The sequence below is a fragment of the Asterias rubens genome, chromosome 8, assembly GCF_902459465.1.
Source record: "Asterias rubens chromosome 8, eAstRub1.3, whole genome shotgun sequence".
Classification (NCBI taxonomy): domain Eukaryota; kingdom Metazoa; phylum Echinodermata; class Asteroidea; order Forcipulatida; family Asteriidae; genus Asterias; species Asterias rubens.
Window position 1 is genome coordinate 2,358,046 of NC_047069.1, and position 27,000 is coordinate 2,385,045.

Sequence of the window (27,000 nt, forward strand, 5' to 3'; positions counted from 1 at the left end):
ATTGTTTTAAAATCAAACCAAAGATTTTAAATAAAATTCTCTTCATCACCGATTGAGTGATTTAGATTGAATAGTAAGTCAAAAAAAAAGGCGCAAAGAAAAAGCAACTTACAAGCTCTTGATATTAGAATAGAGTTACCATGCAGAGTCATGCAAGTTTTCCGTTTATTACAAAAGAATAGCTGATAATAGATAGCATTATGTTATATTATTCTACCCAACATTATTTACTGTATTCTGGGAGAGTTGCGACAATTTGCGATTAGAAGCCATTTTGTTCCTAAGAAACGTATGGGCGAACACGGGGTGCCAGACTTGTCTGCGCAGCCATTGGGTTGTGCCGCACTTGGAGACAACATGGCGTCCAGCAACCACGTGACCAAAGAAAACTGGTCCCTCCATGTCGCAACTCTCTCAATACACAGCTCTGGCCTATGTATCCAAACATTTAGCAAAGTATCGATATTTCGAAGACGGATATCAGCAGTTAAATCAATTGTTCTGTATTCACTTATCAAGTAAAGAATGTTTTATTATTATTAAACATGGCGTGATTATAATAATAATAATTACTTATGATTTTATTTTAAAAGATGTAAATGATTCAAAGTAAGTTAATAGTTGGCGGATAGCAACCATATTAAGATAATTTTGATTAATTATTTTCTCTTTTCTCACAGAACTCTTTTCAGAAATGTGATACAAACTTGACGCTCTGCCAATATTTGGATCTAGGATCCGTACAACCTTGTTAGTATCTAGTATCAATGTTTCGGTTTGCTGTCAACAATCTACAAGTGATTTATCAGAATTATTGGTTACGGTTCTGACTGGAGCCGTTGTCTTCTCATAGTACGGTATTTACATGTTACATGAGAGCTGCTAATCATTAACCACTACGCATAGCTCTACATTCTTCTCATAGTACGGTATTTACACGTTACATGAGAGCTGCTAATCATTAACCACTACGCATAGCTCTACACTCTTCTCATAGTACGGTATTTACATGTTACATGAGAGCTGCTAATCATTAACCACTGCACATAGCTCTACATTCTTCTCATAGTACGGTATTTACATGTTACATGAGAGCTGCTAATCATTAACCACTACGCATAGCTCTACATTCTTCTCATAGTACGGTATTTACATGTTACATGAGAGCTGCTAATCGTTAACCACTACGCATAGCTCTACATTCTTCTCATAGTACGGTATTTACATGTTACATGAGAGCTGCTAATCATTAACCACTACGCATAGCTCTATATTCTTCTCATAGTACGGTATTTACATGTTACATGAGAGCTGCTAATCATAAACCACTACGCATAGCTCTACATTTTTCTCATAGTACGGTATTTACATGTTACATGAGAGCTGCTAATCATTAACCACTACGCATAGCTCTACCTTCTTTGTAATCTATGTGGCTGCTTATGCAAGAACATGTAGTCTTAAAACCACGTTTGCCTAGCTGGATGGAACTGAACATGAAACTTGGAGTTTCCTCTGACCGGTCTCTGGCTGTGATGTACCTCATAATAATAGACCGATTGCGCTAACATTGTTTACATGTGATCATAGACCTGGGGTATAGAAAAACACAGTTACACAAGACATGGGAAGACTCGTACCGATGGACCATAATCGGCTGTATTCGTTAACTAACAGCGTTTACTAAAAAACGAAGCCCTGTTTTAGTTGAATGTTGTGACATTTATTTAAATAAACGCTGTTTGATAAATCCAGTTTTCTTCTACAAAAGTTTCTTTTGAGAGTATGGTTAGACTACGTTAATTACCGAGGTTTGAGCGAGCTCACGCGCCGTGAATTTTGCGTTGTGCACGGCGTGAAGTCGGGCTGTGCCAAGGGAGACCGCGAAGTTGTCCGACTCTAGCTGACAGCTACCCCTTCTAAGTATATAATTTGAAGGTGAAAATAAAGGAATTTGCAGCTTCTTCAGGAGATTGTGTTTTTTAAATATTGGCCATTAAATATTGGCAGCAAAATCATTACAATGAGGGCAATGTAAACAACACTTTCCGTGCACAAACACATGACATTATGTGAACACTCTCGTAGAATTTCCTATATTGGTGGGCTGTGTAACCATTACAACTGGCATTGTTCAGCCACCGGTAAGGTCTCATGGTACAAACTCCAGAATTTTATTCAGTGATTTCGAGAAAGAAAAACCTCAATTAAACAAACAAATGCAACAATAATCATGTCTTTTTAACGCACGTTGATACGCAGTACGCCGTGTTTGTTGATATGTAATACCTATCTCAGGTCACGTGACGTCTGTAGTGCAATCGGTCTATTGTTATGATTTTACATCATACCACCTTTAAGTTTGGTAAACCAGCCCAGCAGAGATAAAATCATAAGTGACTCAAAGTAAAGCGAAAATCAAACATTTTATAATAAGGTTATTGGTACGTTTAGAATAGTAGTTCACCGTGGATTTGTTGGAATGACAGATTATTCATATTAATTAAATAAATAATAATTTATTCATTTATATTGCGCCCATTCCATAAAATGTACACAAGCGCATAACAAAACTGTGGCATTGTTCAGTGATTCATGCTTGAGCCGAGGATGATTATCTTTTAATATTCTTGATGAGAATGCCTTGGTTTTGGTTAGTCACTATTATTATTGGATGTTGTTAATTTCCAATTGTCATCCACATTTGACATTATTGTATCATTTTCGACCATGACGTCATCGACATTCACAGACGATGCAAGACCTTGACCGAGTGACGATCAGCCACGATGAGGTCACCGGTAGGAGTAAACGTCATGTCTAGAGGTGCGTACAAGCCACGAGCTACACAGCCGATGTGCTCACCTGGTGCTTCGTAATGATGTATCTCATTGATTCCCCAGCCACCGCAATAAACAGACAAAAAAATGTCTCCAGCATCGTCGCAGCACACACCATAAGGTTTGACAGATTTGCCGTTAATGGAGGTGCTGATATTGAACACCTCGTTTCCAAAGAAATCCACACAAACTAGATTCATCTTGCCGAAGTGTGTGAATACCAGACGCTCCTTGCTTCTTATAGATAGAAAGCAGTCGCTACTTATATCATCATGATGTATTGTGGAAATGATGGATCCATCCATATTATGCAGAGATATGACCTTTCTCTTACAGTCAGCCACTGCAATCCGATCTTTATTGTCCACAGAAATACCACGAAGTAGACTCTTTGACTGCCCCTCAACTTGATTCTGTGAGGGTCGGAACTGACGAATGTATCTCAGTTCTCTATCATAAACCTTTACATCTTGTCCATCAGTAACCAGGAGCAGGTCATCAGAGGTCACGGCAACACCATAAGGTTGTATTAGTTTACCGTCCTCTGTTCCACTTTGACCACCTGTAGATTTGTAACTACCCTTTGATGTAAATGTGGATAATAGCCACATGTATGTATCAGTAACGACAATGTCACCATTGCTAAAACAAGCAACGTCCCTTGCCAACTTGAACTCCCCCTCACCTTCCCCTTCTTTACCAAACTCTGTCTTCACCTCCCACTTCTCTTCCTCTAGTATTTCACCGAGATCTGCATCAGTGACGACATCATGACCTTTGAACCCGATGAATGACTTGCTATGCTGCACTGTTTGAAACTGAAGCTCTTTGTGGAAGTCTAAGTTGTGCATAACTTTTGGCTTGAGGTCCAGCAGCTCAAAGTTATCAGCATGTTGCATCAAGTCATTGACTGAAGCTACGATCTGCTCTGCACGGCTCATCTTATCGTGATTGCTGCTCTGTATGCTCTCAAATCCTTCACCTCTTTCTTGACCGATTTGAGTGACTCTTTCTTGAAGGAGGCGAGATGCATTTCTTATCTTAGTGATTTCTTTTTCCTCCTTAGCCACAATATCTCGAAGAGCCTTGTTGACCATGAGCTGTAATCTACGCTGTGAGTGCTTGATAGAGTCATCCACTTTTTTGAATTGCTTGCGACACTCATCAAACTTCTGCAAGGCTTCATCAACAGCTCGACGATAAGATCGAATGGAATCCTTGATTTCAGAGAGATTGTGGTTGGACGCTCGGTGATCAAAAACAGCACATTTGAGACACACAAGTAATTTACACGTGTCGCAATAGAAACACAGTTCCTGGTCAGTGTGTTTCCGGCATTTTTGTGCTTCAGTTTTGTCCTTTTCTTTGGGTCGCTCATTTGACACGCCGACAGCATTAACGATTTGATGATGCCTGTGACTTTTTAATTTTGCGTGGATTGTCAGACATGTCTTGCAATAATTCACCTCACAGTCAACACACTGTGAGACGGCTTCAAGACCTTCGTCGCATCCTTCACAAGTTGAGACAGGAGGGTCAATGTCCTCCTTCGAACCTTCAAGATTAATGACGTCATCGATAAGTGAGCTTAAGAAAAAGCAGCTAAGAAGATCCGACAATCCCCCATCTGGGATTGACGTTTCCTTTTTACACATTGGGCAAATAATAATAACCGTCTTCGGATCCTGTTTTTCTATAAGTTCCTGAAGACATTTGAAGCAGAAGCTGTGAAGACAGTCCAGTATTTTCGGATCGGTGAACCGACTCAGGCAGATTGGGCATTCGATGTGTACATGTCTAATCTTGCAAGTGGTCTCAGTGTGTAAAGCAGCTTCGGCCATCTTGATGAGAATGGGCTCCTGTTACCTGATGAAATAAAACAAGGACGTGTTCGTTTTACAATCAGGGAGTGAACAATGATGGATAGTTTTAAACGCTAGGTGGCAGCACAATAACTGGGCAATTTGCCTCCTAGGATAAAGACAGGCATTGGTCTTATAAACCCATTTATTACATTATATATCATGATAGCATTGGATATATGAGTGTATTATCAATGGTCCGAGGTCATTTAGTATGTCAGCTTGCACTTCCGATCCTTGTACTTCCGAGTGTGCAAAGTGTATGTACGCCGTTGTTTTATTCATTATGTAATGTGTACATGTACGTGTGAGTTAACTGTGAATCTCCCTGTGAAATGCATGCGAGGTCAAAGGTGCATTAGGCAACATCCGTTCAGGCTGGTATTTTGGCTTATTCACGTGCCTCGAACACTGATCGAAGTGTTTTCGAAGTGTGACGTCAGACAGGCTAGTTCGTATGGATACTCAAAAACAAGTGACCATGCCCAGGATTTTTGAACAATGGACTGACACGACTTATTGTGGTATTTGTATGATGCAAATGAGTATGTTATTAACAATAATGTCCTTAAATTGTTCCCCTTTTAAACTTTAAACCAAGAATAACACCAACGCCCAGCCGGCAATCACAATGTTTAGCAAGGCCTTTTTCATTTTGCAAAGGGTACTCCAGTGGAAAATCTTCAAAGTCTATGGGAATGTTTTGAAGGAGTGCCAAGGTCATGACCGGGCACTGTCATGGCCTGCGTGTCATTCAAGGCATTTACATTCTTAATATTATAAATGCACACTGCAAGACTAATAACTTCATATTGTTCAAAACAAAAATGACAAATAAACTAGAATTTTGTGTTTTCATAAACAAACACTAAAGTGTTCGGGTATCGTCGGGTCAGTGTTGGAATCGCTGAAAAGAATAACTTGTTAATAGCTAGTCAAAATGCAAAGAAATCAAAATGAAAACGGATTACTTTTATACATTTCATTTTTTTTTTTCTACCACCATAGTTCAACGGGAACTATAAAAAACATGCATACAACGAATATTCACAAGAAAAAGCCAAGCTGAAAATCATCTTGCGCATGATAGAATTTTTCAAAACAATGAACTTTTGTTATAAACAGATTTCTTAACTTATGACGTCATAGCTAAGTTCTTATCGAGAGATTTGATTTGAAGTACGTACTTAGTAAACTTACACAAAAAATGTTGTCAGCAGACGAAAGCAAATATTAATTTGTTCACGTCATTATCTGTAAAATTAAAGGATGGGGCAATTTTTATTTCATACAGTTCGAACTTGTCGGAAGTCCAGATACTTTAAACCGCTCCCCAAGGCGCCGGGAGATTTTGTTCAATTTATCTTCAGAAAGGGTCAATATAATCATAAACCATACAGAGCAATATTTTTGTTCGACTTCCTTTTGAGCATCTTCGCTGCAGATCTCGAAACTGCACTTAGGGTTACTCACAAGTACATGTACATTATATCGCGTTCAATGAAGCTTGTATAATATATTTTTCAAAATAAGCCATGCCATATGTTGACAATTATAAAGTTCTGTTGCTTTAAAACTTTGAATACTCATCAAGTTTCGGTGCATGAAACATTGATGTCTAGATGTCGTTACGTCAAGAACAGTGTGTGCATTAAATTAAAGGATATTTGCTTTATTTTAAGATAGTGATTTTCCTACAGACGAGCGGGCTGTTAACTTTAGACTATTGAAAGGGGCACTTGTTTTTAATAAAAATGTAAAACGAAGGCAAATCGAGGAAACGGCAAACCTTAGCCCCTCGTGAATTTTGACTAAAAACATATGAGTTAAGTACTACTTCTACCTGTAAGGTGTATCATGGAAATAAGGAATGCAACAAAGCGAGTGGAAGTCTGTCACTGGATCCAAAACCATTCCGCTGAAATTTTTTTATTCCCGTTGATCAACCCAACTGCTTGTATTTTTTCATGTAATTAAAAGTCTTACGAACCACTGAAGTAGGTGACCATCTCAGCGAAACTTTGTCTTTAACTCCACCATCACCATTATGCCAACAGAAGGAAACAATTTGACGCCGAACAAGCATTCGTTTCCGTTGCGTAAGTTCCGCCATATTATGTTATTTTCAAGTACGCGCTCATCTTCCCATCAGATTGCAAAATGGAGTGGTGATAAAAAAACTATATTGCACGGCTAATATCACTACCTTGGATATAAACGCTATATTTTTCAGTATTCCACTCGCGCTATTATAATATGCATTGGTCATCGGCACAGCGTAAAACGGCACACAACAAACTTGGCATCACGCCACTTTAGTGAATACGCACGTAGTCACAACAACAGTGTAAACAGACGACATTCTCATTACTGTTTCATTCGTGCTGTATGTAGGCGCATACTACAGGCGTCGGCTATAAACTTTTGAAATCTTCAACTTATGTTTTGAACCTGGAGTGAAGGTCAAAGTGGGGTCAAGCGTTCAAAGCTCTTTGCAAGACCTTTCCGATAAGGTATGAATTGTTGTAATAGCTTTTGTACTTTTTGAGTTACGATTTAAATAATACTCTTTGGATTAGTATATTTATACAACTGATGACGTCATCGTGACGTAACAACTTTTGTATCATGTACTGGTCATTATCTACTGGAGTTGCCCGAACACCTAATAAACAAATGAATGAACAAGAGGACTTCTTACTAATAGGGTCTGACACTGACATTATTTGTGTTGATCCTAAACTTCACAAACTTTGAAAACATCGGTTAGTATACACATAATGAATGTTTATGAGTGCAATGGTGCGAATATGTTCATGAGTTGAAAGATGGAATGTTCCATTCAACGAGGCGGAGCCGAGTTGAATGGACGATTCCAGCTTTCAACGAATGAACATATTCGCACCATTGCACGAATGAAAAACATTCATTATTTGTTTTATATAACATCCAAGTAGATCTTTGTCATTTTGATTGAAAGATACAACTTTCAAAACGAACAAAGCGTAGGCCTACATTTTTTAATTGTAGAAGCCGAATGCTAGTAATTTTTACTAATATGCCTTGCAGTAACACTGCTGCATTACCAAAGACACGCGCACCCAGTGATGTTTTTACTCGGCTTTTTCGTTCCATCCGAAAAGTGCCATTGCACGCTGGCAGCGTGCAATGGTACTTTTCGGATGGAACGAAAAAGCACGGTGAGTAACTCAGCGTGCAATGGTACTTTTATTTGCAATCACGTGACGGACAATCCTCCAATCAAATGGCAAGGATCTGCTTGGGTGTTATATAATTTGGTATAATGTAGGTGTGAGTTGACCGCGAAACTCAGTGTGAAATGATTGTGAGGTCAAAGGTACATCTGGCAACATCCGGTCAGGCTGATATCTGGCGTTATTTACGAGCCCCGAAGTGTGACGTCATACGTTCAGGCTACTTCGTACGCTAGGCCTATTATGTGCCCATGCCCATACTTTTAGAACAGTTGACTTACGACTCCCATACATTTAAAGGAGTTGTGGCATTTGGAGGCCATCATGGACACGATGTGTTTTCTTTATACTTTACACCAAGAATAACACTAACGCACAGCGGGCAATCACAATGTTGACTCGAACATTCGACCCACTGACCCCACTGTTTTTAGATTTGGCCCCCACGGAATTGTGACTTAAATATTAAAGCGGATGTTAACAATTCAACGATTTGAACCAGTCATCTTTAAATTGATACTTTGGTCAAGTTCCACTCAACTCACCCTTGTCATGCCTCAGTGATCTTAAACGATTCGTCAATTTCCCCCTTACATACCAATACAACTCGTAAACTTGCAAATTCGTTTTATCTATCATTTTAAATCTAAGTACATGAAAGGTTATAGGCGACAGTTTGCGTGGTTATTAAAGCTGTTTGTTTCAAGCCTAACATTTTGAAGTTTTCCTTTAGTTTTTACTGGCTGGTCCACTGCCGGTCATTAATTTATTTGTTTTGCATCCATCTTGTTTTAGTATTTATGCTATCTATGATTACAAGCCTGGAGTTTTTTTCGTTGAGAGGTTAAGGCCATTTTAATTAAGGGCCCTTGGAAAGTCTCAAAAGTCTATTGAAATATTATGAAGGGGCACCAAGGCCATGACCTGGGACAACTGAAGTCATGGCATGCGTGTAATTCAAGGCATGTAATTAGTATTTATAATTTCCACGAGTACATTTAAAAAATGCTGGTTCTTAAAATGGAGGTTACATTTATATTAAACTGAAGTATTGATATTGTATGTTTTACATTCTTATTATTGCACACTGCCAGACGGATAACTTCATAACTGAATATTGTTAAAAAAAAAAACCCCAAAACACAAAAAAAACATGACACTATTATATCAACAAATGAATGAATAAGAGGAATTCTAGTTAATAGGATATGTTATTGACATTATTTGTGTTGATCTTGAAAAAAAGTTTCAAAAAAGGTTTGTGTGAACTGATTATTGTACTGTACGTACACACACAAGTGTTCATTACGACACAATTTACCCTAGTGCAAGTAAAGTCATACCTCAAGCTGTAGATGTGACTAATGCTCACTGCGTACATTTGAACCTCTTTGATGAATCGGATGTGGAAGATTGCCGGCAACAGTAATGGATTCTGTACGATAAACAACGTTCAGGTTTACATAACAAAAACAGTGCACCTCCTTCGCCAACCTACAAAATGATGTACTTCCGCAATTGGGCCATGGTTTGGCTTAAACCACACGGCCTTGCGGCCGGTATGCGTTGTAGCATGGACTACCTCCATGGTTGTAGTATAGTAGTTTCTCACAACGGGGAAAACCCCACATACCCTAACCACACATTGTGTTCGACATGGTTCGATGGTACAAAGGTTCGTATTACAATTATAGGTGCACCTGTTTCAACCATTGCGATAGTGTGTGCTACATCATAATGTGTTGCTCACATGTCAATGGCTGGTGTGTTTGTGCATAGGGCTAGGGTAAGGACAGCTCTTGGCTCGAGAAACTTGGTGTGACAAATAAATGAAAGAACGACAGAATGAAAGAATGAATGAATGAATGAATGAATACATGAATAAAGACTATTTAGGGGATGTCATACACTACAGTTTAAATTTGCTAAAGCTGCGACCGCTAAATTAGAAATGATGATGAAACTTGTCAGCACGTCTTAGATGGTCATGGACCCTAGTGCCGCAAGGTGCAAGTAAAGTCCTACCTCAAGCTGTAGATGTGACTAGTGCTCACTGCGTACACTTGAACCTCTTTGGTGAATCAGAAGTGGACGATTGCCGGCAAACAGTATTGGATTCTGATCGTTAACCAACGTTCAAATCGTAAAAGCAGTGCAGCTCTTCGCCAACTCGACACCGATGTGAATGTATACAGTACATACAACGTATTGATCGGCATCCCGTGCGCAATGCAATGGTAGCTATTTCTCACAACTGGAAAACCCCCACATGTATAGTGTTGCAATGCATTCTACGGTGGCCTGCTGAGACCAATGCAAAAGTGGGCGCTGGATGAGAATTTCCTCATTTCAATGACATTTCGTACCGATGTGTTTGTTGAACTTGATGTTTTCAGTCTGACATGTGACCCGAAATATTAACCTTAATATTGAATACTGTGGCTGGTTGAACATTGAACATCTGGCTAAACGACAGCATACTAGAATTGTCGTCATTCCTGTCACTATTGACACTAATTTTGGAACGTATGGCTATATTTATACATCTTCGTTCCAAAATGATTGGAACCGATTGACCGTGCGACCCGAACATGCTAGCTTCATGCACGCTAATTGGGGCAGTTATCTTTCAGTTTTGTTTTCTAAATCAACCCCTCCTCTAATGCCACTCAGGTAGGAAATATAAATTTATGTTAAAGGCAGTGGACACTATTGGTAATTGTCAAAGACTAGCCTTCACAATCGGTGTATCTCAACATAAGCATAAAATAACAAACCTGTGAAAATTTGAGCTCAATCGGTCATCAAACTTGCGAGAAAAAAAACACCCTTGTCACACGAAGTTGTGCGCGTTTAGATGGTTGATTTCGAGACCTCAAGTTCTAAATTGAGGTCTCGAAATCAAATTCGTTGAAAATTACGTCTTTCTCTAAAACTATGGCACTTCAGAGGGAGCCGTTTCTCACAATGTTTTATACAATCATCCTCTCCCTATTACTCGTCACCAAGTAAGATTTTATGCCAATAATTAATTTGAGTAGTTACCAATAGTATCCACTGCCTTTAAAAAATGTTTTTCATAAAATAAAAGCTTCTATAGCGGGTACAATGCTAAGAAAGCAGATACTTCAGAAGCCCATAAATAAAGAGCTCAAGGAAAACCATAGAAATGGTTGGACAAAAATAATCTCGTGCACGTGGTATATGCCCTCCGACTTTAGTCTCCGTACCCACATCACCTCCACGTTATGTGTGCATTGAACATATCGTTGATATGCAAATAAATCAAATAGTGTAAACCACTTGACTTATGATAATACAACTTAATCCGGTTTGGTTTGCTTTTTACGCTACGATGTTTTCGGGAAACCTATTCTCAAAATGGCGTTCATGTATGACATTGAAATAAAAAAGTTTTTTCGTTGTGTGCATTGAATCCCATTTGACAAGATTGAAAAAGTGGAAAGAAAGTTCTTTAAAAACAGAGGATCCTTTTGCTGTTGCTTTTAACTTAATTTAAAGAACTCTTCAACAGCATGTTCAATAGATTTGTTTATGCACAGTGCTATAAGGGATTCGGATTGAAACAATACCCGAACCCATTATACTTCGCTTGATTTTGGTTTGATCGAAACAAGTGTCTCGTGGCACTGGTGGACGGTGACGGGCTGAGTGTGTTTAATCAATCCTGTTTATGTGCAATGTTACTTTATTGGTCCTCCCCCTTTTAAATGGGCGGGGGGGGGTTCTGACCTGTTAGGATTAGAGGTCACGTATAGTGAAGCAGTTGATCCTTTTGAGGAAGACTTGGGAATAAGACAATAATGTACGTTCGTGGTTTGTGTTTTTGGTTTCCCCAGGAAATTGTTTTAATATTGTTGATACTTCATTGAATTGAACCTTTGTATTTTACTTATAATATAGTAAAGTCCATTATTCTATTACTTTTGTCCTAATAGTCAAGATATATGCAACGAACTCATACATGGTTCAGCGCACTATGTGTTGGAAAACAAATATGTTGATCATTATTTTTGGAAACCACGAGAAAGATTTTAGAATTGAAGAATAAACTTGTCCCGAAAAGACTTATTTTGATAGTTTATTCTTAAAAACTAAAACCAAAAATTTGAATAAAGCTTTAGGGAATTAAACAGTTGCCGTTGATTCTTACAAATGTTTCCAATTTACAAATAACTACATTATGCTTAATGATTTGACTTTACAGTAAAAGAGAAAATACCATACTCTATCAACTTCCAAACACAGAGTAAACAGCTATTAATTTCAGTATTATAACTTTAAAGTCAAAACCAAGTTTTTAAATGAAATTCTCTTAAAATTAATCACCGATTGAGTGATTTACATTGAATAGTAAGTCAAAACAAAAAAGCGCAAAGAAAAAGCAACTTACAAGCTCTTGATATTACAATAGTAAGCAAGTTTTCTGTTTATTACAAATAGCTGATGATAGGTAGCATTATATTATTATACTCAACATTAATTACTGTCATGTCTGTAGGTGACGCCCTAGCATTGCCTCTGCATCCGACGGCATTGAAGTAAAACTACACGTTTTGCAAAATATCGAAATTTCGAAAAATGATATCAACAGGTAAATCAGTTGTTAAATATTTACATATCGAGTAAGATTGTTCTTTTATTTTAAAACATGGCGTGGTTGTAATAAAAATTATATCCGACGTGAAGCATAACATTAGATGAGATATGTACTATTTAACGCCAGATTATGAATCTAGGGCCAAAAGTAAGTTGGTACACAAATTTAAACAACTTATAGCCGTATAGCTGTTACCGTTTTGAAGTTATGGGCTCTTAAAGTTTGAAAAAGCACAACGACGTGTTTTCGCGACGCGGCGCTAGCTTGGGCGGAGCTTTAAAAACAGGAGGTTGGGGCAAAATGCGTGAGGCAATATCTCGAAACCGATATGGAGTATGAAACAAATTTTGTGTTGTGTGTTCATTTTAGTGGAACAGTTTGACAAAGTTTAAAAAAAAATCTAAGAGGGTCAGTTAGGACCTTTTCTAAAATTTGGTTGATTTGACATGGAATGACCCGTGCCGTCTGTAGTGCAATCGGTCTACTGTTATAATTTTACATCATACCACCTTTTAGTTTGGTAAACCAGCCCAGCGGAATTTAAATCATAAGTGACTCAATGTAAAGCGAAATGTAAAGAAACAATTGTTTTATTAAGTTATTGGTCGTTTAGAATAATAGTTGACTGTGGATTTGTTGGAATGACAGATTATTCATATTCTTGATGAGAATGCCTTGGTTTTAGTTAGTCTTTATTTATTATTGGATGTTGTTAATTTCCAATTGTCATCCACGATATTGCATCGTTTTTGACCATGACGTCATCGACACTCACAAACGACCCCAGACCTTGACCGAGTGCGAATCAGCCACGATGAGGTCACCGGTAGGAGTAAACGCCATGCCTCGAGGAATGTACAAGCCACGAGCTACACAGCCGATGTGCTCACCTGATGCATCGTAATGATGTATCCCATTGATTCCCCAGCAATAAACAGACACATAGATGTCTCCAGCATCGTCACAGTACACACCATAGGGTTTGGCAGGCTTACCGTCAATGGAGGTGCTGATATTGAACACCTCGTTTCCCATGAAATCCACACAAACTAGTTTCATCTTCTGGTAGTTTGTGAAGATCAGACGCTCCTTGCTGCTTACAAATAGATAGCAGTCGCTACTAATATCATCATGATATATTGTGGAAATGATGAATCCATCCATATTATGCAGAGATATTACCTTTCCCTTACAGTCAGCCACTGCAATCCGATCTTTCTTGTCCACAGCAATACCATGAAGTAGACTCTCTGACTGCCCCTCGACTTGATTCTGTGAGGGTCTGAACTGACGAATGTATCTCAGTTCTCTATCATAAACCTTTACATCCTGTCCATCAGTAACCAGAAGCAGGTCATCAGAGGTCACGGTAACACCAAAAGGTTGTTTTAGTTTACCGTCCTCTGTTCCACTTTGAACACCTGTAGATTTGTAACTACCCTTTGATGTAAATGTGGATAATAGCCGCCTCGCTGTATCAGTAAAGACAATGTCACCATTGCTAAAACAAGCAACGTCCCTTGCAAACTTGAACATCCCCTCACCTCCCCCATGTTTACCAAACTCTGTCTTCACCTCCCACTTCTCTTCCTCTAGTATTTCACCGAGATCTGCATCAGTGACGATATCATGACCTTTGAACCCGATGAATGACTTGCTATGCTGCACTGTTTGAAACTGAAGCTCTTTGTGGAAGTCTAAGTTGTGCATAACTTTTGGCTTGAGGTCCAGCAGCTCAAAGTTATCAGCATGTTGCATCAAGTCATTGACTGAAGCTACGATCTGCTCTGCACGGCTAATCTTATCGTGATTGCTGCTCTGTATGCTCTCAAATCCCTTACCTCTTTCTTGACCGATTTGTGTGACTCTTTCTTGAAAGTGGCGAGATGCATTTCTTATCTTAGTGATTTCCTCTTCCTCCTTAGCCACAATATCTCGAAGAGCCTGGTCGACCATGAGCTGTAATCTACGCTGTGAGTGTTTGATAGAGTCGTCCACTTTTTGGAATTGCTTGCGACACTCATCAAACTTCTGCAAGGCTTCATCAACAGCTCGACGATAAGATCGAATGGAATCATTGATTTCAGAGAGATTGTGGTTGGACGCTCGGTGATCGAACACCACACAAACAGGGCATGCAAGTAAATCACACGTATCGCAATAGAAACGCAGTTCTTGGTCAGTGTGTTTGCGGCACTTTGGTCCTTCAGTTTTGTCCTTGGCTTTGGGTCGCTCATTTGATGAGCCCACCGCATTAACGATTTGATGATGCCTGTGACTTTTTAATTTCGCGTGGATTGTCAGACATGTCTTGCAATAATTCACCTCACAGTCAACACACCGTGAGACGGCTTCAAGACCTTCGTCGCATCCTTCACAAGTCGAGACAGGAGGGTTAATGCCCTCCTTCGGACCTTCGAGATTGATGACGTCATCGATAAGTGAGCTCAAGAAAAAGCAGCTAAGAAGATCCGACAATCCCCCATCTGGGATTGACGTTTCCTTTTTACACATTGGGCAAATAATAAGATCCGTCTTCGGATCCTGTTTGTCTGTAAGTTCCTGAAGACAATTGAAGCAGAAGTTGTGAAGACAGTCCAGGATTTTTGGATCGGTGAACCGACTCAGACAGATTGGGCATTCAATGTGTACATGTCTAATCTTGCAAGTGGTCTCAGTGTGTAAAGCAGCTTCGGCCATCTTGATGAGAATGGTCTCCTGTTAACATAACAATAACAGAACAATTCAAATTTATAAGGCGCTATTCCATCCAGATCATAGCGCACTAGAAAGAAATTAACAGGGAAAAAGGTGAGTCTTAAGGACTTCACTTGGAAAAAGGTGAGTCTTAAGGACTTTACGAAAAGCAGATAGAGTATTAGATTCCCTAATTGTAGTTCGGAGATTGTTCCAAATTATTGTCCCAGCCACACTGAAAGCCTTCTGACCTAGAATGTTGTTTGCTCGGGGACATTCAAGCGAGTGGACCGAAGAAATCGTGGAGGAGTGTATGTGACAGTAAAGCGGTAATATAATGAGGTGTAGTTCATATATATATATAGAGAAATATGATTTGACCCATAGGAGTGCAGTAGCATGTAGGGGTTTTGATTGCACAGCGGGATCTTGAAGCATACCGATGGTGAATAACATGCAGCATATGAATTAACCATCAACTCCCTTTAATCCATTGATATCGGTTTGTAGCGAATTGGGCGAGGGCCTACCGCTAACCTTAACATTTTAAGATTATTCATAGCGAGTTTGTGGATTTCGCTGTGATCTTATAAAGAAGAGTGATCCTATAGTAGGACACATAGCGGTCAACACACCATAATTTTTGCTGGCTGTAAACGAGGGGGGTTCTATAATATGGAAAAAAATAAACACAGACGGCAATTACTTCTATACATACATGGTCCTCTGCATTTTTGACTTATGCAGCAGTGTATTTGCGTGCTCATCTCCATAGAACACCTAGAATTGTTGAAATATTGTCAGATTGTACGCACAGAGAGCAGCAGCTTGCCAATAAGGGGGGATGGCGCACTTTCAGAATGAGGCAGCAATTAACACCAGTTAGATCATGGGCATCAATAATTGACGATGAATTATGGGCATTGCACGTCACAGCACCATGCGTTCATCAAGCTCTAGAACAAAGTGTACATAAAGAATAGAATGGCAATAGCAAGTTTCATTATAGCCTTTCGGAATGATTGATCATTATTAGGCACTAAATGGCCAGCTTCCATAAATCAAGTGGTAGCCTATTGCATAATATTAAAATTAAAGACCTTTGCATCTTCTTCCATTGGTACATACGTATCTGGTATTTCATATGTTTAATGAATAGGGTATGATGGCCTTAGTTTTCGATCCAAACCGAACATAGTTCGGAGGCATAAAACAAGTTAATAAATACATATCCATTTATAGAAAAAGAGAGGGGAAAGGGATTAAGGGAAGAAAGAAGCGGGAAAGAAAGAAGCGGGAAAATATCAGCCAATCAAAGTTTCTATTTCAGAAACAATTGGTGGCTATGAACCAATACGAGTAAAGTGGCGAGGACAAAGGATGTTTCGTATGAAAGGATGGATTACTGGACCATAAAAGTGGTAAATGCATTGTTCGTTAACAATGCAGGGAAACATGAAAGGGTAAAATTAGAGAACAAGTTGCATCATGATGCAACTAACAATGGTCAATTAATAGAGAAAAGCAAGATCAAAGGTACGAGGGTATTAACAATAGGTATGAGGGACCTGTGGAAAAAAGAAGGGGGGTTACGTACATGAGATAGTTATAGTAACAAATATATAGGAACAACTTAAAAAAATTAAGTTATACTTTATTTACAGAATATAAACATATAGTTCTCAGGCAGAAGTGAAGTGGGGGGGGGGGGGGGGGGTAATGGGAAGTTATTTAACACCAGTGTTTATGTTTAGTCCAGTGTGATTCCCTATGCTTGCAGTTATTATTTCATATGTTCATAAATTGCACAATTGGGAGGATCCCACGGGTAGTTTCATTGTTTCTAAGATGAAAGAGTTTTGTAGACGCTTGGACCCTCGGCAAGATTCAAGATGTCCCATTACATTTCCAGTGCTGAGCAGTCTGGTTAGTATTTTACCGCCAGTCTGCAAAATATTGAACTATTCGGTTGAGTCCCGGTGTGGCGGTTTCAACTTTCCGCCGTGTTCAGTTTTCCGAATGACCAAATAAGGTAACATTACGTCATGCGATGCCTGCGCACAGCAAGCGAAAGTAGTCCATGTTTAGTGCCGTATTGAGTCATCCGTGTTACTCTCCGGTAGCTGTCATGGCGGCGTCCACGAGTACAACGAGCGGCGAACGCGTGGATCGTATGAGAGAATTTGGTGTGAAGACCAAGCAAATTATCCTGCATTTATACCGAACGAGCGTCAGAGAGGTATTTATTACCGTTTTTTATTTTATTTTATTTGTTTAGTTATTTTTTTATTTCACTGAACTACAGTACTCGCGGCGGTATTTTTGTCTGGCTTCGTCACCCGGAAAACTGAACACGCCGGAAAGCTAAAACCGTTCGAACAACGTGTTGAAATGTCCGGCTACGTCACCCGGAAAACTGAACACGGCGGAAGACTGAAACCGCCACACCGGGGCGAATTAGAATAAATCTGCTTTATACTTGTTATGTATAAAGAGTTACACGGTTCAATGGTTCGGCGGGAACATTGAATAGGACTGGGTGCGGTACCCAGTGTAAGGCTTAGCTTGCTATGCTATCAATATACACGTTAAAGTTTTGTTAATTTAGTCTTTTCTTAGTCGTTATATAGTTTAAGTATCATCGGTAACAGTAGCAGTATCCACCCTGCTGGGTGTCCAAAGCTATTGTTGTAATAGCTTTACTTCTTGAGTTGCGATTTTTTGAAATAATAAACTTTGGATTAGTATATATTTAAACAACTGACGACGTCATCGTGACGTAACAACTTTTGTATTATCTACTGGTCATTGTATACCTGCATGCACAATTTCATCGAGAGGAAGAATAAAAACTAAAAAGAAAAAAAATGAACAATATCAAAGAGTTGCCCGAACACCTAATAAACAAATGAATGATCAAGAGGACTTCTAACTAATAGGGTCTGATGACAATGACATTTTGTGTGGATCCTAAAAACACAAACTTTGAAAACATCGGTTAGTTTGGTATAATGTAGGTGTGAGTTGACCGCGAATCTCAGTGTGAAATGATTGCGAGGTCAAAGGTACACGTCATACGTCAAAGTGTGACGTCATACGTTCGGGCTACTTCATACGCTAGGCTTATTATGTGTCAATGCCCAAAATTTTGTAAACAGTTGACTTATGACTCCCATACATTTACTGGATTGTGGCATTTGGAGGCCATCACAGACACGTTGTGTGTTGTTATTGATTTTGCCCTTGTTTTTCCCTCTATACTTTACACCAAGAATAACACTAACGCCCAGCGGGCAATCACAGTGTTTAGCTTCATCGTTGAGAGGGTATAAGTCCATTTTAATTTCACAAAGGGCACTTCCATTGGAAAGTCTCAAAAGTCTATTCAAATATTATGAAGGGGCACCAAGGCCATGACCAGGGACAACTTAAGTCATGGCATGCGTGTAATTCAAGGCATGTCATTAGTATTTATAATTTCCACGAGTACATTTTAAAAATTCTGGTTCTTAAAATGGAGGTTACATTTATATTAAACTGATTATTGATATTGTTTATATGTTTTTTATTCTTTCTTGCACACTGCCAGACGGATAACTTCATAACTGAATATTGCTCAAAACAAACAAAAAAACAAACAAACAAACAAACAAACATGACACTATATATCAACAAATGAATGAATAAGAGGACTTCTAATTAATAGGATATGTTAATGACATTATTTGTGTTGATCTTGAAAAATACTTACAAAAAAGGTTTGTGTGAACTGATTATTGTACTGTACATACACACACAAGTGTTCATTAAGACACAATTTACCCTAGTACAAGTAAAGTCCTACCTCAAGCTGTAGATGTGACTAATGCTCACTGCGTACACTTGAACCTCTTTGATGAATGGGAAGTGGAAGATTGCCGGCAACAGTAATGGATTCTGTACGATAAACAACGTTCATGTTTACATAACAAAAACAGTGCACTTCCTTCGCCAACCTACAAAATGATGTACTTCCGCAATTGGGCCGTGGTTTGGCTTAAACCACACGGCCTTGCGGCCGGTATGCGTTGTAGCATGGACTACCTCCATGGTTGTAGTATAGTAGTTTCTCACAACGGGGAAAACCCCACATACCCTAACCACACATTGTGTTCGACATGGTTCGATGGTACAAAGGTTCGTATTACAATTATAGGTGCACCTATTTCAACCATTGCGATAGTGTGTGCTACATCATAATGTGTTGCTCACATGTCAATGGCTGGTGTGTTTGTGCATAGGGCTGGGGTAAGGACAGCTCTTGGCTCGAGAAACTTGGTGTGACAAATAAATGAAAGAACGACAGAATGAAAGAATGAATGAATGAATGAATGAATACATGAATAAAGACTATTTAGGGGATGTCATACTGTACAGTTTAAATTTGCTAAAGCTGCGACCGCTAAATTATAAAAGATGATGAAACTTGTCAGCACGTCTTAGATGGTCATGGACCCTAGTGCCGCAAGCTGCAAGTAAAGTCCTACCTCAAGCTGTAGATGTGACTAATGCTCACTGCGTACACTTGAACCTCTTTGGTGAATCAGAAGTGGACGATTGCCGGCAAACAGTATTGGATTCTGATCGTTAACCAACGTTCAAATCGTAAAAGCAGTGCAGCTCTTCGCCAACTCGACACCGATGTGATTGTATACAGTACATACAACGTATTGATCGGCATCCCGTGCGCAATGCAATGGTAGCTATTTCTCACAACTGGAAAACCCCCACATGTATAGTGTTGCAATGCATTCTACGGTGGCCTGCTGAAACCAATGCAAAAGTGGGCGCTGGATGAGAATTTCCTCATTTCAATGACATTTCGTACCGATGTGTTTGTTGAACTTGATGTTTTCAGTCTGACATGTGACCCGAAATATTAACCTTAATATTGAATACTGTGGCTGGTTGAACATTGAACATCTGGCTAAACGACAGCATACTAGAATTGTCGTCATTCCTGTCACTATTGACACTCATTTTGGAACGTATGGCTATATTTATACATCTTCGTTCCAAAATGATTGGAACCGATTGACCGTGCGACCCGAACATGCTAGCTTCATGCACGCTAATTGGGGCAGTTATCTTTCAGTTTTGTTTTCTAAATCAACCCCTCCTCTAATGCCACTCAGGTAGGAAATATAAATTTATGTTAAAGGCAGTGGACACTATTGGTAATTGTCAAAGACTAGCCTTCACAGTCGGTGTATCTCAACATAAGCATAAAATAACAAACCTGTGAAAATTTGAGCTCAATCGGTCATCAAACTTGCGAGAAAAAAACACCATTGTCACACGAAGTTGTGCGCGTTTAGATGGTTGATTTCGAGACCTCAAGTTCTAAATCTGAGGTCTCGAAATCAAATTCGTTGAAAATTACGTCTTTCTCTAAAACTATGGCACTTCAGAGGGAGCCGTTTCTCACAATGTTTTATACAATCATCCTCTCCCTATTACTCGTCACCAAGTAAGATTTTATGCCAATAATTAATTTGAGTAGTTACCAATAGTATCCACTGCCTTTAAAAAATGTTTTTCATAACATTAAAGCTTCTATAGCGGGTACAATGCTAAGAAAGCAGATACTTCAGAAGCCCATACATAAAGAGCTCAAGGAAAACCATAGAAATGGTTGGACAAAAATAATCTCGTGCACGTGGTATATACCCTCCGACTTTAGTCTCCGTACCCACATCACCTCCACGTTATGTGTGCATTGAACATATCGTTGATATGCAAATAAATCAAATAGTGTAAACCACTTGACTTATGATAATACAACTTAATCCGGTTTGGTTTGCTTTTTACGCTACGATGTTTTCGGGAAACCTATTCTCAAAATGGCGTTCATGTATGACATTGAAATAAAATAGTTTTTTCGTTGTGTGCATTGAATCCCATTTGACAAGATTGAAAAAGTGGAAAGAAAGTTCTTTAAAAACAGAGGATCCTTTTGCTGTTGCTTTTAACTTAATTTAAAGAACTCTTCAACAGCATGTTCAATAGATTTGTTTATGCACAGTGCTATAAGCGATTCGGATTGAAACAATACCCGAACCCATTATACTTCGCTTGATTTTGGTTTGATCGAAACAAGTGTCTCGTGGCACTGGTGGACGGTGACGGGCTGAGTGTGTTTAATCAATCCTGTTTATGTGCAATGTTACTTTATTGGTCCTCCCCCTTTTAAATGGGCGGGGGGGGGGGTTCTGACCTGTTAGGATTAGAGGTCACGTATAGTGAAGCAGTTGATCCTTTTGAGGAAGACTTGGGAATAAGACAATAATGTACGTTCGTGGTTTGTGTTTTTGGTTTCCCCAGGAAATTGTTTTAATATTGTTGATACTTCATTGAATTGAACCTTTGTATTTTACTTATAATATAGTAAAGTCCATTATTCTATTACTTTTGTCCTAATAGTCAAGATATATGCAACGAACTCATACATGGTTCAGCGCACTATGTGTTGGAAAACAAATATGTTGATCATTATTTTTGGAAACCACGAGAAAGATTTTAGAATTGAAGAATAAACTTGTCCCGAAAAGACTTATTTTGATAGTTTATTCTTAAAAACTAAAACCAAAAATTTGAATAAAGCTTTAGGGAATTAAACAGTTGCCGTTGATTCTTACAAATGTTTCCAATTTACAAATAACTACATTATGCTTAATAATTTGACTTTACAGTAAAAGAGAAAATACCATACTCTATCAACTTCCAAACACAGAGTAAACAGCTATTAATTTCAGTATTATAACTTTAAAGTCAAAACCAAGTTTTTTAATGAAATTCTCTTAAAATTAATCACCGATTGAGTGATTTACATTGAATAGTAAGTCAAAACAAAAAAGCGCAAAGAAAAAGCAACTTACAAGCTCTTGATATTACAATAGTAAGCAAGTTTTCTGTTTATTACAAATAGCTGATGATAGGTAGCATTATATTATTATACTCAACATTAATTACTGTCATGTCTGTAGGTGACGCCCTAGCATTGCCTCTGCATCCGACGGAATTGAAGTAAAACTACACGTTTTGCAAAATATCGAAATTTCGAAAAATGATATCAACAGGTAAATCAGTTGTTAAATATTCACTTATCGAGTAAAATTGTTCTTTTATTTTAAAACATGGCGTGGTTGTAATAAAAATTATATCCGACGTGTAACTTTAACATTAGATGAGATATGTACTATTTAACGCCAGATTATGAATCTAGGGCCAAAAGTAAGTTGGTACACAAATTTAAACAACTTATAGCCGTATAGCTGTTACCGTTTTGAAGTTATGGGCTCTTAAAGTTTGAAAAAGCACAACGACGTGTTTTCGCGACGCGGCGCTAGCTTGGGCGGAGCTTTAAAAACAGGAGGTTGGGGCAAAATTCGTGAGGCAATATCTCGAAACCGATATGGAGTATGAAACAAATTTTGTGTTGTGTATTCATTTTAGTGGAACAGTTTGACAAAGTTTTAAAAAAAATCTAAGAGGGTCAGTTAGGACCTTTTCTAAAATTTGGTTGATTTGACATGGAATGACCCGTGTCGTCTGTAGTGCAATCGGTCTATTGTTATGATTTTACATCATACCACCTTTTAGTTTGGTAAACCAGCCCAGCGGAATTTAAATCATAAGTGACTCAATGTAAAGCGAAAGTCAAACAATTGTTTTATTAAGTTATTGGTCGTTTACAATAATAGTTGACTGTGGATTTGTTGGAATGACAGATTATTCTAGTCTTGATGAGAATGCCTTGGTTTTGGTTAGTCATTATTTATTATTGGATGTTGTTAATTTCCAATTGTCATCCACGATATTACATCGTTTTCGACCATGACGTCATCGACACTCACAAACGACCCAAGACCTTGACCGAGTGTACATCAGCCACGATGAGGTCACCGGTAGGAGTAAACGTCATGCCTAGAGGATGGTTCATGCCACGAGCTACACAGCCGATGCGCTCACCTGATGTATCGTAATGATGTATCTCATTGATTCCCAGGCCATCACACCAAACAGACACATAGATGTCTCCAGCATCGTCGCAGCACACACCATTAGGATAGGCAGGCTTACCGTCAATGGAGGTGCTGATATTGAACACCTCGTTTCCCATGAAATCCACACAAACTAGTTTCATCTTCTGGTAGTTTGTGAAGATCAGACGCTCCTTGCTGCTTATAGATAGATAGCAGTCGCTACTTATATCATCATGATGTATTGTGGAAATGATGGATCCATCCATATTATGCAGAGATATGACCTTTCTCTTACAGTCAGCCACTGCAATCCGATCTTTATTGTCCACAGAAATACCACGAAGTAGACTCTTTGACTGCCCCTCAACTTGATTCTGTGAGGGTCGGAACTGACGAATGTATCTCAGTTCTCTATCATAAACCTTTACATCCTGTCCGTCAGTAACCAGAAGCAGGTCATCAGAGGTCACGGCAACACCATAAGGTTGTATTAGTTTACCGTCCTCTGTTCCACTTTGACCACCTGCAGATTTGTAACTACCCTTTGATGTAAATGTGGATAATAGCCGCCTCGCTGTATCAGTAACGACAATGTCACCATTGCTAAAACAAGCAACGTCCCTTGCAAACTTGAACTCCCCCTCACCTCCCCCACATTTACCAAACTCTGTCTTCACCTCCCACTTCTCCTCCTCTAGTATTTCACCGAGATCTGCATCATTGATAATATCATGACCTTTGAACCGGATGAATGACTTGCTATGCTGCACTGTTTGAAACTGAAGCTCTTTGTGGAAGTCTAAGTTGTGCATAACTTTTGGCTTGAGGTCCAGCAGCTCAAAGTTATCAGCATGTTGCATCAAGTCATTGACTGAAGCTACGATCTGCTCTGCACGGCTCATCTTATCGTGATTGCTGCTCTGTATGCTCTCAAATTCCTCACCTCTTTCTTGACCGATTTGGGTGACTGTTTCTTGAAGGAGGCGAGATGAGTTTCTTATCTTAGTGATTTCCTCTTCCTCCTTAGCCACAATATCTCGAAGAGCCTGGTCGACCATAAGCTGTAATCTTTGCTGTGAGTATTTGATAGAGTTATCAACTTTTTGGAATTGTTTGCGACACTCATCAAACTTCTGCAAGGTTTCATCAACAGCTCGACGATAAGATCGAATGGAATCATTGATTTCACAGAGATTGTGGTTTGACGCTCGGTGATCGAACACCGCACAAACAGGGCATGCAAGTAATTCACACGTGTCGCAATAGAAACGCAGATCCTGGTCAGTGTGTTTCCGGCACTTTTGTGCTTCAGTTTTGTCCTTGTCTTTGGGTCGCTCAGTTGACGCGCTGACCGCATCAACTATTTGATGATGCCTGATGACTTTTAGCTTCGCGTGGTTATCCAGACATGTTTTGCAAAAATTTGCATCACAATCAACACACCGTGAGACGGCTTCAAGACCTTCGTCGCATCCTTCGCAAGTCGAGACAGGAGAGTTAATGTCCTCTTTCGAACCTTCAAGATTAATGACGTCATCAATAAGCGAGCTCAAGAAAAAGCAGCTAAGAAGATCCGACAGTCCTTCATCTGGGATTGATGTTTGCTTTTTACACATTGGGCAAATAATAAGATCCGTCTTCGGATCCTGTTTGTCTATAAGTTCCTGAAGACATTTTAAGCAGAAGCTGTGAAGACAGTCCAGGATTTTCGGATCGGTGAACCGACTCAGGCAGATTGGGCATTCGATGTGTACATGTCTAATCTTGCAAGTGGTCTCAGTGTGTAAAGCAGCTTCAGCCATCTTGATGAGAATGGGCTCCTGTTACCTGATGAAATAAAACAAGGACGTGTTCGGACATGAGTAGAATATTAACAATAAGGTTCTTAATTGTTCTCTTTTATACTTTAAACCAAGAATAACACTAACGCCCAGCCGGCAATCACAATGTTTAGCAAGGCCATTTTCATTTTACAAAGGGTACTCCGATCAGCCTGAACAATAATGTAGACTTGTAGACGCTAGGTGGCAGCACATTTACTGTGTTAGTTCTGACATTGACCTTTTCGCAATTGCCCAATGCGCAAGCGCTAACGGTTGACTGAAGTGCATGCTGGTCTAGCTAGGTATCAAACTTGATCGCTGTAGCTAGACCAGCATGCACCTCATTTAACGCCTACAGCACACGTACCGAGTAATTGCAAAAAGATACATAGACTGGTTCCCTGTGATTAAAGGCAGTGGACACTATTGGTAATTACTTAAAATAATTATTAGCATAAAATCTTACTTTGGCAATGAGTAAAGGGAGAGTACATTGTGAGAAACGGCTCCCTCTGAAGTGGAATACTTCTCGAGAAACAAAAGTAATTGTCCACGAATATGATTTTGAGACCACAGACTTAGAACTTGAGGTCTCGAAATCAAGCATCTGAAAGCACACAACTTTATGTTACAAGTGTGTTATTTTTTTTCTTTCATTATTATCTCGCAACTTCGGTAACCGAGTGAGCTCAATTTGTCACAGGTTATTTTATGCATATGTTGAGATACAGCAAGTGAGAAGACCGGTTTTTGACAATACCAATAGTGTCCAGTGTCTTTAAGACATGCAAAGGTTTTGCAGACCGGGCGATTTCATTAAATACAATGGATATACGTGCTGTGACGTAAGCTGTTTATGTGTCATGATTGGTCCGAGGTGATGTCAGCTTGCACTTCCGATCGTCTGCATTCAGTGTGTGCATAGTGTTGTGTCAATGTACGTCGTAGGGTTGTTTTATTAAAGGGGTTTGATGTCTTTTGTAGATCAAGTTTGTGACCGTGACTTGATTCCATACTCACTGTGAATGAAGATGTTTGTAGTGTTATAAATTACATGAAGAGGTTTTTCAGCTTCAGTAGTCGTTTTAGAGAAAAAAAAGTAAAAATCACAGAGCAATGTTTTCAGGTGAGTCACGTAATACACGACATTGTTTAACTCATTCTTTTCAAAAAAGGACACTTAAGGGAAGCTTTCTACAATCATTTTCTTCAAACCATGCAAGTTTAATGTACATCTACAGACATTTTGTGTTTTTTATTCTACAAAAAAAAACCAAACCCTTTCTTTATATGTAATAATGTACGTGGTTGACCGTGAATCTCAGTGGAAATGATTGCGAGGTCAAAGGTACATCTGGCAACATCCGGTCAGGCTGGTATCCGGCATTACTTACGAGCCTCGAAGTGTGACGTCATACGTTCGGGCTACTTCGTACGGTAGGCTTATTATGTGTTCCTGCCCAGAATTGTGTAAACAGTTGACTTACGACTCCCATACATTTAAAAAAATTGTGGCATTTGTATGTTGCGGCCAGGCTAGGTTTCTCAGTAATTTGCTAGTGTTTTGTACATTTTTGTATTCTTTTTTTTATAACCATTGTATTGCCTTTTCTTGTAAATCGTTAATGTGCAATTTTTTAATTCTTGTGTTTTTTTCATGTTTGCTGGCAAATAAAATGAAATGAAATGCAATCATAGAAACGACGAATCGCTGACGACGATAGTTGACTTACGACTCGCATACATTTAAAGGAATGGTGGCATTTGTATGCCATCATGGACACGATGTGTGTTGTAAATGATTTTGCCCTTGTCGTTCTCTTTATACTTGACACCAAGAATAACAATAACACCCAGCGGGCAATCACAGTGTTTAGCATGATGCAAACTCCACACTGACCCGAGTCAGTGAGTTTTT

At 39.1% G+C, this 27,000-nt stretch overlaps 3 protein-coding genes across 10 annotated transcripts in view; all 3 read right to left on the bottom strand.

Annotated features, from left to right (window-relative positions):
* Positions 1-2,746: 2,746 nt before the first annotated feature.
* On the bottom strand, positions 2,747-10,318 carry LOC117293484 (E3 ubiquitin-protein ligase TRIM71-like). Its single transcript, XM_033775832.1, has 3 exons — positions 9,943-10,318; positions 9,261-9,352; positions 2,747-4,706 (listed from the first exon to the last, which is right to left on the bottom strand). Exon 3 carries the CDS (start codon positions 4,679-4,681, stop codon positions 2,747-2,749), a length of 1,935 nt encoding a protein of 644 aa, XP_033631723.1. The 5' UTR covers positions 4,682-4,706; positions 9,261-9,352; positions 9,943-10,318.
* A 1,437-nt stretch (positions 10,319-11,755) lies between these two features.
* On the bottom strand, positions 11,756-20,029 carry LOC117293643 (tripartite motif-containing protein 2-like). Its single transcript, XM_033776025.1, has 3 exons — positions 19,762-20,029; positions 19,080-19,171; positions 11,756-15,256 (listed from the first exon to the last, which is right to left on the bottom strand). The coding sequence occupies exon 3, from the start codon at positions 15,236-15,238 to the stop codon at positions 13,310-13,312; it is 1,929 nt and encodes a 642-aa protein (XP_033631916.1). The 5' UTR covers positions 15,239-15,256; positions 19,080-19,171; positions 19,762-20,029; the 3' UTR covers positions 11,756-13,309.
* A 1,547-nt stretch (positions 20,030-21,576) lies between these two features.
* Positions 21,577-27,000, bottom strand: part of LOC117293633 (E3 ubiquitin-protein ligase TRIM71-like) — a 29,694-nt gene continuing 24,270 nt past the window's right edge. For all 8 annotated transcript variants that reach the window (XM_033776011.1, XM_033776009.1, XM_033776008.1 and 5 more), the window contains one exon: positions 21,577-25,086. In XM_033776011.1, coding sequence (XP_033631902.1) covers positions 23,127-25,061 — 1,935 coding nt within the window. In that variant the 5' untranslated portion in view covers positions 25,062-25,086 and the 3' untranslated portion in view covers positions 21,577-23,126. The remainder of the gene's footprint in view (positions 25,087-27,000) is intronic.

Coding starts and splice junctions, on each gene's coding strand:
- LOC117293484 (XM_033775832.1), bottom strand. CDS start 4,681: ATGGCCGAAGCTGCTTTACACACTGAGACCACTTGCAAGATTAGACAT.
- LOC117293643 (XM_033776025.1), bottom strand. CDS start 15,238: ATGGCCGAAGCTGCTTTACACACTGAGACCACTTGCAAGATTAGACAT.